This window comes from Colletotrichum truncatum (assembly GCF_014235925.2).
Source record: "Colletotrichum truncatum strain CMES1059 chromosome Unknown Contig_0003, whole genome shotgun sequence".
Classification (NCBI taxonomy): Eukaryota; Fungi; Ascomycota; class Sordariomycetes; order Glomerellales; family Glomerellaceae; genus Colletotrichum; species Colletotrichum truncatum.
The window spans coordinates 4,190,520-4,202,319 of NW_027222400.1; the positions used below are offsets into that span (position 1 = coordinate 4,190,520).

The 11,800-nt window shown below is 50.3% G+C and overlaps 3 protein-coding genes across 3 annotated transcripts; 2 read left to right on the top strand and 1 right to left on the bottom strand.

Moving 5' to 3' along the window:
* Positions 1 to 69: 69 nt before the first annotated feature.
* Positions 70 to 863, top strand: CTRU02_206029 (uncharacterized protein; the record flags this gene model as incomplete). Its single annotated transcript, XM_036723105.1, has 2 exons — positions 70 to 305; positions 362 to 863. 2 exons carry the CDS (start codon positions 70 to 72, stop codon positions 861 to 863), a joined length of 738 nt encoding a protein of 245 aa, XP_036585404.1.
* Positions 864 to 6,177: 5,314 nt separating this feature from the next.
* Positions 6,178 to 7,865, top strand: CTRU02_206030 (F-box protein; the record flags this gene model as incomplete). Its single annotated transcript, XM_036723106.1, has 2 exons — positions 6,178 to 6,542; positions 6,608 to 7,865. 2 exons carry the CDS (start codon positions 6,178 to 6,180, stop codon positions 7,863 to 7,865), a joined length of 1,623 nt encoding a protein of 540 aa, XP_036585405.1.
* Positions 7,866 to 8,357: 492 nt separating this feature from the next.
* CTRU02_206031 (uncharacterized protein) lies at positions 8,358 to 11,179 on the bottom strand (the record flags this gene model as incomplete). The annotated part of the gene is made up of 3 exons (XM_036723107.1): positions 8,358 to 10,894; positions 10,996 to 11,103; positions 11,164 to 11,179. The coding sequence occupies 3 exons, from the start codon at positions 11,177 to 11,179 to the stop codon at positions 8,358 to 8,360; spliced, it is 2,661 nt and encodes an 886-aa protein (XP_036585406.1).
* Between the last annotated feature and the right edge of the window lie 621 nt (positions 11,180 to 11,800).

An 11,800-nucleotide genomic window follows, 5' to 3' on the forward strand; every position in this document is an offset into this window, starting at 1 on the left:
TCCATCCACCATCTGATCACTTGCCGTCGTGCTCCCTGCGTAGGCGGTCACTTCGCCCTGCTGATTGCTATGCATGCTCCTCCGCCACCATCGCTCCCCCCCAAGCCAGGCAGCCATGAGACTAGCCGCATCAGCACACCCATTATATCCAACTCGCCCCGGCCAGGGACTGGGCCCGGATTCGAACTGGACGGCTCCGGCCCAGGACATCCAGCTTACCAATCGGCTGGGCTTGAGTTCTCCCAACCTGAATCTATTCCGGATCCCGGTGACCAGTGGCTTCCAAAGTTACTGCAGGACAAGTCGTAAGGGGGTCGAAATTGCGATGCAACCGTTGTGGCTCTGCTAAACTTAAGCACAGGAAACATGACCTTGCAGACATCGCCACCAACCTCGAACTTCTGAACGCCCTCACCCATGCGCCAAGCACTATTCACCCGTCTTTAGCATCGTCGCATCAAGCTCTCAAGGCTGCCTTGGCCGAAAATCTCGACATTGCCTCGCGCCTCGTTGAGCTTGAGGCTCGATTAGCACACCAGAGGTCATCCGCACAAGCTCAGCTGCTCTCAACACACGCTTTGGAGCGCCAATGGCGGCAAAAACAGTCAGACATGGACCACGCACTGGCGCCATTCTCACCAGCTTCTCTGTACCAGAGGCTGGGGCAAGGTGTTCACGAACAAGCTTCCGTATGTCATGCCCTGGAAGAAAGTTTCATTGATGGAGAGGGAGGCGGTGCATTTGCTTCGGAGAGGGAAACATTAGAATGGATCAAAAGGTATAGAGACGCAAAAGCATTGTATTACCTCCGGCAAGAGAGGAAGGGGCGCTGGGATGAGGGTCGTGTAGGTGGTTGGAGGTAGAGTTATCCTCACTAATCACCATATTTCGTGGCACCTGTCATTGTCACGGCGAATTTTAAGAGCTTCTCGTAACCTGCTAAGCAGGTGGATAGCCTCGAGGTGATTTGAGGTCTGAGAGGTGTCGGAAGATTTTTAAGAAACACGAAGAGCTGTTCACATGAATACGGTACCAGATTCGCTGATGGCATTTCTAGCATCGATATCACATATGGCTTTCTGCAACACATGAAACGATATTATAGGCCAGCACGGGCAAGAATGCCGTTCACTTTCGTGACTTAGGAATTATCTACGACATGTATCGGAACAAGCTCCTCCAAGGACACGTAATTTCCATCCCCAAGGCTCACTGACGGCCTCGAACAAATATCAATGAGCTGATTGCCGATGAGTCGCACCTGGCACCGACACGATATGGCGAAGTCCGGATGCAGGTCTCTCTGCCAGCACACAAGATACTTTGACTTGCTCGAAGACCACTATCTGGAGCAAGTTAAATCTCCACCTTTGCCACTGTACCGATGGAGCTAAGGGAACTACCTGAAGATGAACAGCTATGCGTTACGTTGAAACGTCGAGGGCTTATGGGGGCACAAACGGATCCGCTCTTTCACCGTGACCTTGGTGTTTTGAGACAAGGTCACCGCCGCCTACTACAGCAACCAAAATTGTTTAGATATCAGGCTTCAGCTTGACAGGAGCTTGCGGGGTGGGTGTCGGTAGTGACAAGCCTCCCATGCCACCAGAAGTCCGAGTGGGTTGAGAGAGGGGGGACAAGTGGCTGCGCATGCTTGTTTGAAGAGGCAGAAAATGAGTCTATCTGAAGAACAGCTTTCAATAACACTGGAGGGCATCTTAACAACCGAAAACCTTAACAGACCCCCCTCTAAGGTTGCCAGCTTTTGTCTTCTGGTGTTCTTCTTTCCAAACCTCATTAACCGATATCGGGGCCGGGATGGAGCGTGATAGAGCTGGGTACAAAGATAAAAGCAGTCGTGCGGCTATGTCTATGTCCAGATGAGTACTGGAGGCAACACCAGATGGTTCAATAGTCTATTGCTGCATCAATCACTTGCGACCTGAAAGCCTTCATTCAGTCGAGATGAGTATGTATAATCCCTTGTGTTCCAGAATCCGAGGTACTGCTGCCCAACCCAGGAGAAGTAATGGCTGGCAGTGGCTTCACAGCAAGTTTGATACCTCAAGAGGACTGACGGTGACAGCGGAAGGCATAGCGGCTCTTGGGGTAACTAGGAAATAAACGCATATGGCTGCTCCTATCCCTTCGTCGTTGTATAAAAGGTGAGCTGCCTTGTGTCCCAGCCACGCTTGTCTATAGGGTAGGGACGGGGAAGCAGACAAGGGCTTCTATATGGGTTGATGTAGAATCGTAATCGTTCATAGGAATCATGGTGCCTTTATTGCCCTCCCCTCGAGACCTAAGCCGGACAAGAGAAACGTAGCTGAACAAGCGTTGTTAAAATGGCGTCTAGGTTCAGTATCAGTATCATAATCAAGAACATTTTGGCGACTGTGCAAATCTGAGCCGGCCGTCAACAAAAGGTTTCCATCACATCCGACACGTCCATGTTTCTGTTCCTCCTAAGACCTCAAGTATGTTTTGGTATATTGGCAAGGGAAGTCGGTACACTGCAGAATCCCTACCTGGAATCGAAAGTTGCGGGCACACGTACTAACTATGCTGTTGGCCATGTTTAAAGATTCGGCGAAGATCAAACCACCAAGAGGTAGGATGCAGAGAGATTGCCACAAAAACGGACATTGGTCTAACTCATGAAACACAAGATAGGTTCCAAGAAACATTACTTGAAAGAGCCTCCTCGCAAAGCAAATTGTATTACACCCCCTTTAGCAATTGATCAGTTACGGACAATAAACCAAGGATGGCTCGAGGCCGAAATATGACGGTACCAACAATGCGGTTTTTGCCGAGGGCACCTGGAAACCATACACATCTGAGAACAAGCAAGAATGGGATGGCCATCTTAATACCGACTACAGCCAGTGCCTGTACCAACTACTGTTGTTCAGATGTCTGCAGGCCGTAAAGAAGCTGATAAGTGGTCAGATAGTCAGCCATCAAACCATGATTGCAACGCTTTTGGTTGCTTTGCGCAACGACAGCTTGGTGCAGAGCACACTTAGTACATAGTACCTTATCTGGGGTAATCACTGGCCGACAGGGCGGTGAGTTCAATTAAGGTATGGTGGTGTCTATGAACAAGTTAGAGAATGATTTGAGAGAAAAACAATACATACTGGGCCCTCCACACGTCATAAGCAAAAATAATGTCAAGGGAACTGTAGCAAAAGTTGAAGAGACGTGTGTTGCAAGAGCAAGGTACGCAGTATAACTGAAGGGAAGAGACATCACGGCGCGGAGAGAGCGCGGAGTAATATGGAGTTGGACTGGAGAAGTTGGATTACGGTGGAGTGGAGTGGATTCATGACACAAGGCACAAGGGCCAGTTCGAATTTGCGATGACTTGAGCAACTAGACTGGGGTAACGGTTCTACACTATGTTTCTACACTACGTGCCTAGGGGGGGGTGGGGGGAGGGCAGCGAACGGTGGAGATGACTCCGTTAAGACATAGAAAAATTAGAACAATTAAGATTTTTGAAGTCTGCTTGCCTTCTTTTTCTAGCATGTTGAATGAAGAGCGCACAGTATCGCGATATTGGTAGAATGTGTGCAGGATACAGAGATAGTTGGTGACCTAAGACTGGCTCCTTGTTTGTTGAAAGTGTAGTAGTCCACTAACATGCGGGTAGAGGTCACTCTGAATGGATGGAAAGGGGGAGGGGAGAGAAAGGCCGCAGTAGGCCCGAGGGGCGTTGACCGTCGACTAACACCTCACGCACTCCTGGTACATACCCATACCCTAGAAAGGAGACAAGGTGTCACCTATTCGACTTGCGATAAAGTTTGACAGAGACACCTTGTTCCAGTCGCCTGTAATGCCAGCCCATCCCCAGCCCAGCTTCCATGACCCCGCTGGCTGTTCCATCCGAGACAGTACTAAGCTCAGTGTGTCGGCTTCGTCGCTTCAACTTCGGTCAGTTCGGTCGAATCTGCCACATCCAGTTCCAGTTACATTCCACTCTCCTGCTTACCATGCTCTACGCCCTGCTTTCTTTTTTCTTTCTCCTCCCAGGGTAAAAGCATATGAACAAACTATTGGGGCGTTTCCTACAGTCGATGGGCCTGGCTCACATGATAGAACATCGTATGTCAGACGTGGTTCAATACATCATCAAGTACTTGCGGCAGTCGAGTATCAATTCTTGCATCCGATGCTGTTGGCCAAACATAACGTATGTGCCTTATTACCACACTTGTTTGCACGGATAATGTCAACTTATTGTTTCGAACTTTTCAATACTAGACCAAGCTACAGTTATGCGCACAAGGCTACCTTCCACCTTGTCACGTCGCCATGTCGCCACATCCAGCGCACGCCGTCATACGATCCTGTTTATCTTCGCTATGTATTTCGTCCAACCCTTGGCGCGGCCCCGTAATCCAGCCGCCTTCACATGGCTAACGAAATCACCGAGCCCAGATCGGCGGCGCCGTCGATGAGGCCCTGGCAATCTGTTGGTCGGGCGTTTCGCTGGTAAGCACGCCCAAGGAGCTGGATTTTCCCACCGTAATGATACCGTCTTTATCTTAATGATACATGGCAGAAACCAAAACCCCCTTCAAGACAAGGCTTGATAAAGTACGACCGTATCCCTTCCATCTTCAAATATGTAACACCGAACAGGGCACTGGGGAACAGCTGTAGGTGATGCTCTATCATTCTCATACTCCAAATCTTGTCTTGAGGATATAGACTGGCCCACAACGTCGCCGTCGACAGCTTCGGTCGCTGGTTATGGCAACCAGGATTCCTCACTTCTGTAATATGCGATTGCCTCGCCAATGTCCAATGATAACCGTCATCTAGTGCCATAGGGCTAGCAGTGAACGCATTGAATAATCAGTGTATCGGCCTTTTGAAGGTAATGTTGGCAGTGGCTACAATTGCGAATTCCACATTAACATCATAACCTCAACTTGGGTAGGTAACGATTTAATTCAAGATACCTTACATAAGAGCTGCCACTCCCACTTCATTCGTGAGGTGTCAAAAACCCCGACCGGGCACTTTTACGGTGTTACCCTCGGCCGCTCTTTCTTCAGCTTCTTGGTTCACCGTGTGTGGATACCACACACAGTATGCCGCATCCACTCGAGTGGTCTGTTCACCCAACCGCCCGCAAGAGGACATGATGATCCAGGCCAAAAGGCCACTCAGCTGCCAGCGCAAGCCACCATCCACACCAAATACAGTAACGCGCACTGTGTATGGACAAACCCCCTGAACAAGCAAGTGCCCTTCTTCACCTAGACCTCCCCACTAATTCGCCGCACATACCGCCGGGCCACCCAGATTCAGCAAACAGCCATTTCCTTTCTTGCTCCCAACAGTGTAGGTACCTTCCAGCTACCATATCCAGCAGACATACCGCAGCGGAGTGGCCATTGTCTACGTTCTCAAAGCATCGGTGGGTAAAGTTTCCAGCGCCTCACCTTACTCACCTGTATTTTACCTCACTTCACTTACCTTGCACGCCCCCTGTACCACCAACTCACCCGACGTTTGCTCCCCCACCCACCACTACCAAGGCTAATGTAGAGTAGCTGACCAACGGGACTGCACCCAATCCCAGGTACACGCCAGACACTGGAGGCGGGCAGCCTGCATTGCTTTCTCTCTCTTTCCCGCACTCACCCACTCACTCTCTTCTCTCCCTCTTTCGCATGCTTCGTCAACCTCGAACATCGCGGCCAAACGTTTTCCGAAACCCCGTCCACCACCACACTTCGTTTTCATCTCCTTACTCGACTTGACATTTCTGCGGACGGTTGTTGACCCATAACTCGTACCGCTACCCCCGATACCACCGGTCCCCAGCGTCGACTGCCGAAGCATCTCCAATCCAACAGATCAATCGCTGTCAACACTTTTACTTTTGCTTTCGCTCTTTACTTCCAGTCAGGACCATTCCTTCAGAAAACACTTCACCTGCAGCCCCTCGCTTTACGCCAAAATCCTCTCCGGACGTTTCCATATGTACAGCCATGTTTGAAGCCGCGAATGTCCCAAATCGACGACCACTTCGTATCCACGCGTAGCTGTCCCGTACCGACTAGGACAGTTCATAAAGCGACCCTATGCTGAGCTTGTTAGGCCTCGCTCCCTTCCCCCTCTGGCTGCGCCTTCGTTCAGCGCGATAGCAGGAATATGGATCCGCCTCACATCACTGAATTCGCCTCTGAGCGCTACTTTAGCAAACTACACCAACTCAGCGAGTCCTCAGCAAGCCATAATACCCATGTTCAAAATCACTCCCACGATGCGCATCTCCTTTCACCTCATTTGCACCCCTCCCAACCCATCCCTTCACAGTCATCAACGTTCATCCTTCCGCTCCGTACCTCTAAAACAAATGAGACTGATGCCGAGTACGTTCGAGCCGCAGACCACAAACGGCTGGACAAATCTCGACTCTTTGGCTTAAGATCCAAAGTTTCGATTCTTCACCCTAAGTCTTCAATATCCTACAGTGAATCGCCTGAGCAGCCTGTGGGGGTTTCGAGGTCAAAGACGTTCGTCATCTCCCCATAACCGACTAAACCCTGTCGAATGTACCCTTGATTCTGACATATACTAGGCTTCCGTTTGACCAGTTATTTCTTGCCTTGCCTACAGAGCTCCAAATTCAAATCATCTCGTCTCTACCTCTAACCGACATCCTCAACCTCCGCCGAGTCTCGAAAGCATGGCATGCACTTGTTACTTTGAACGAGGCACCCATCGCTCGCTATCACCTCGATCATCACATTCCGGCTTATGCTCTGCGCCTCTACCCATCCAAAGACCCGACTACTGCCAACTTTCATCATCTCTGTGGTCTGTGGCATCGCCTGCACGTTGCAGCGAAATTATCATTCCTCATGTGCGAATGGATTACCAAAGAAATATTCCTTCGAACGACAGAAGCTCAGCGGCAGGAATTTGCTCCTCAACGGGAACGGATGCGTCGACGTCTCATCCCTCTGCTTTTTACTCTTTTCCACTTTTTCGAAACTTACAGGAAACTACATCTGCAACATATCCATGATCACAACGGACATGGTTTACTACATGAACCTTATACATTGAATCCGATCGAAGCACAAATCATGAACATGTATGATGATCAAACACTGTTACGTGTCCATCAGGTTTTCCCTCTCGTTATTTCCTCCTTCTGCCGACGGCTACGGCCACCATCGTATGCTGGTCGTGTCGAACGATCACTGAGAGGTTATCTAAAAGAAAAGCCCCCTGATGAAGTGCACGTCGCAATTCTTTGCGTTGGTGGCCTGCGACAAGTCGAGAGGCTCTGGGAGATCAAAGGATATAACAGCAGGAGGAGTGCTGTTGATGTTTGGTACAGTTCCATTGCCAGGGACTCAATCGAACAGCCACCAGGCAAACGACGAGGTATTATGGGATTAGGCCGAAAAAAGTCGTCCTTGTCAGTTAGGGACTCGATGAAGGGCGCTCCCCAAGAAGGATTATCGGTTCGGCGCGCATCTGGAACATTCCTCGATCCTATTGAGTCTTATGACGGCAATCTCATATTTAACACGAGCCTGGCTGCAGGCATGCCAATGGGACCACTTGGACGGGACCACGTTCGTCGTATACTTGCAGACCTACCCAGTCTACAACAGCTTTGGTTGGCGACGGCGGAGGCTCTGATTTTGGAACGGGGTATTGTAGAGCGTACCCAAGATATTAAGCGCAATGCGCAAGTTATGCTGGAACTGATTCGCGATGACGGTATGGATGAGGAGGATGAGTGGTGGTACGGGCGAAGCACACCGGAATCAGTGCGCCCCCCACTGGAGGCTATAGAGGAAGATCTTATTGACGGCGTTTGATCACGATGAGGCATGTTGAGCATTTACTGGCGTTCAGGTTGGCTAGGGCAATGGCCATTGGGGGCGGAGGCGAGCTTTTCGTTCTCCGTTTACTTCTTTTCCTCTTCTTTGTTGAGGTCTTGCATGGACAGGTGCAAACGATTGGTTAGAGATACCGGCATCATACTCTTGATATTTTCCTTACCGTATTTTAAACCCAACACCAAGGGTAGTTACTTACAAAGTCCCAGCAACTGAATAATTCAACAATTGCTGATTTTGTGTCATACACATACTCAACTTTTGATAGATGACTTGAATATAACGAGAGGATGTAAACTATCTACCTCGTAACGCTCCGCAGCCTACATAGCGTGCCATAACCACCAAGGACAAGAGGCCTACCTTCTCTGAAGGCCTCTCTGCCTCTATAGAGGGATAGTAGGGCATAATAGAGTCCGACTCAAAATGGGTAGTAAGTAGCACACTCGGATGGAGTAAAGGTCACCCTTTCTACTGGCGCCTCAAAGTATGATACATGCGTTCTCTAAGTGCAGACTCTGTCATGGAGCCGTCAAATGAATGGCCCATATCTGTGGTTGAGTTGTAAGATGCGTTAACAGTGGATGATGACCGCTGCATGTTTCCACTGGTTAAACCGTACGATGAATGTCCTATGGGAAGGTTGCCTTGGCTTGCGGACTCGAGATCCGTCATGTCTAAGAACGGCGAGTCCGTATATTCTTGAAATGAGGACATGTTTGACGTGGGTGTATGATGCACTTGACGTGACTGAAAAGCAGGAGATTGGTTTTGCACAGAACGGGATGCAGGAGTTCGATAGTTACTGTCGGGAGATGTAGATATTGTAGCCTGCGCTCTGAATGATGGCTGGTGCGATATAAGTCCCTGGTATCCTCCATCACTGTCAGAAGCATTCTGTCCCGCTGACGGCAACTGACTAGCGCTTGAGTTCATAAGACGCTGCTCAGGGTAAGAATGACTTCGAGAATGGACTTGTTGTTGCACATCCTGTTGCTGTTGCTGTTGCTGACGCTGGGTTTGCTGTCCATAATGAGTCTGGACAGTATGACTGTACAAGCTTTGTGACGGTCTGCCAGAGAGTGTCATCGGATAGGGGCCAGTTGTCAGCGATTTGCTGTTGCTACCTGGATCATGAGGATTTTGATTGTAGTCGACCTGTAAGTCGGACACACTGTTTTGTGAATTGATCTTTTGTTGATGAGGCGAACAGCTCATCGACACAGTCAACTGATTTCTAACGCTCCGCATGTTGCTCTGATTATCAACTCTTACGGCCGCGGCTCCGTAGTCACCGGTTGAAAGGGTTGGTTGTGACACCTGCAAACCAACTGGATCAGTAAGAACCGCGCTGTTGCCGATTGATTGATCAGTCTTGCTATTGAGCGCAGCGTTTTGGGGTAGTTCTTTCAAGAGTTTCCGCTTCTTAGAGAGTTGCTGTGCTGGAGGGCCAAAAGCAACAGGAGACTCGACACGTCGTATCACCTGAGAAGTGCCGTCCGCAATCAGCTGGACAGGAGGCAGGTTATTCTGTAATGGAAATTCGACACTTCTCGAAGTCTTTGTCATGACGGAAGACGTCCGTTTCCGCTTAACATTTTTGGAAGTACCAGCATTTGACTTGACCGTACCAATATCATCAGAAGCCTGCGGCGTCACTGGCCTGGGCATTATCAGTGTTGATTCTTGACGAGGGCTGTGGGGAAGTGCAGCATGTGCTGTCGCCGTCATCGCCAAGGAGGTTTGTGTACCACTTTCGAAGGTCCCGGAGCCCCTCGCTTCGCCTGTACGCTCCCCCTGTTGAACGGTTGGCGCCGGCAATGGACTTGACTCGCTGGTTCCAGTTGCCTCCGATTCCTTTGGTTCCTTCGGTCGATTTTTCGACCCTTTTGGTCGACCAGGACCAGGCTTCCGCTTCTTGGTACTCAACGCCAACCCAGAGCTTCCCGTGACCACAGCTGAGCCCACATCACCTGCCCCTTTCTGTCCGACACCAGCCAGCGACGTGCCCTTGGGGCGATTTTTAGAACCTTTAGGCCTCCCTCGCCGCCGCAGAGTCGACTTAGCAATGGTAAAACTGGGATCGCCACCTCCAGGTCCACCGCCGGGCACTTCAGCACCAGCTGTTGAACGACTGTTGCCATGCGAATTCGCTGCCATTCTTCCAGCACCTTCTTCAGTCAACTCTACTGTATTTCCTTCCTCGTTGTCGACTGCTCCGTCAATATCCACCCAGCTATCATCTACAAATGAATTCATAGATCGTCCGTCACCCACGTCACTACGTTCAGACGCAGAAGCCAAGCGACTGTCAAGATCTAGACGCTTGTTAAATGTCTTGTACTTTTTCCCCTTTGCATTTTTGCTCCCTTTGGGACGTCCCCGCGGCCGCTTGATTGTTGCCTGAGACACATTCGCCATTGACTCAGGATCAAGTGCTGGGAAGATTTCAGCCAGCCAGGCAATAAACAGAGAGCCCGAGCCATTCGCTTCTGCACTATCAGGGAAAGTCCCATCAGTCGATGCCTGTGCACCAGGTATACCGCCAAAAAAGGCCAACGCTTTGCATAGCTGATCAACCACTAGTACGGGGTGCAGGCTTCGCAACAGTGTTAACAATCGAGCTTGTTCAGCTTTGATCTCAGCAGCGGTGTGAGTTGGAGTTCGATCAAGGCTTGTAGGCTGTGGTGAGCTGGAAGCAAGCTCGCCATCTGGACGGTAAACGAACTTGCTTCGTTTGATGGGAACATATCGATCTGTTTGGGCCAGCTTCGCTGCTAGCTGAGTGCTTTCGCTCGTCCTTTTCGCTGCAGCATCCCGTTCCTGGGTCTCGTTTGTAGTAGTTAAGTCGATATGCATGACACCAAAGTTTCCTTTTTTGGCATCGGTCTTGCCCTTCAGCTTATTGGGGACTGGGTTTCGAACGCGCCCATCTCGGTATAAGCCAGGAATATCATCCTGTACCGGAGGGCCAGTGTGTTGCAGGACGCCGAAGCCCTGAAGTTCGCCTACAATTCTGGAGTCAGTAACAGTTCTACCGGTCGCCCAAGCATAGCGGGCCGTGGCCTGTAAAAGCAGTTATGGGATAAGTCAGATCAAGTCGACACACCTCTCTGGCTCACAGAGGCTGGCAGGGGAGTTTGCGACGTGCTCCCATCGTGGGTGCTCGTTCCATTTATGGGAGGGGGAACCATCGGCTTTGAGGGCTGAAGCGATGCTGTTAAGGTCGTTGTCAGTCGGGACGCAGATGAATAACACAAGACAGTGCGACACAGACCTGCAGCCGTAGCCATTGCCGTGAGCAAATGCCGTGTTGCAGACTGAACCTCATTCCAAGTGCAAAAGGCTGTGGCCGTGACAGTAGTTGTGGCAGAGGTCGCAGGTGTCGTAGTCCCGGTTGTCTTTGGACTAGGCGCCAAGGCAAAGATATACCAAAGCAGTCACAAGAGGGGGGTAATGTATGAGCAAGTGGTAGTCGGGAGGTGCATCACGAATCCCAGCCGATACTATCGAGGGGACCCAGAGATGGTATATGATTTACCAAGTCAGCTCCTCTGAACAATGATCAAAGAACGCGAGCAGACCATCGTTAGGGCCAGCCAGTTGGGAGACGAAGACAGGACAAACGAAGACACGTTTCGGTCGTCGCGATTAACACCTTCTGCTTGCCTTCAACTAGAGGTTGACAATGCAAAATGGAACATAGGAGTAGTAAAGACCAGAAAGGCGTTGGGGCGGAGTGAAAAGGCAAAAGGTGACAATGGGCTAACAATATGCGGGAAAGAAGTGGTAGAAGTCGACAAATACCGGAAGTGAGGAAGAGAGGCAGCGTCGTTTAGGGCGGGGAGTTGGCTACTACAGCCACATATTACCAATGTAGCTAGCTACTTGTACGACGTAGTGGTAATTCTAGG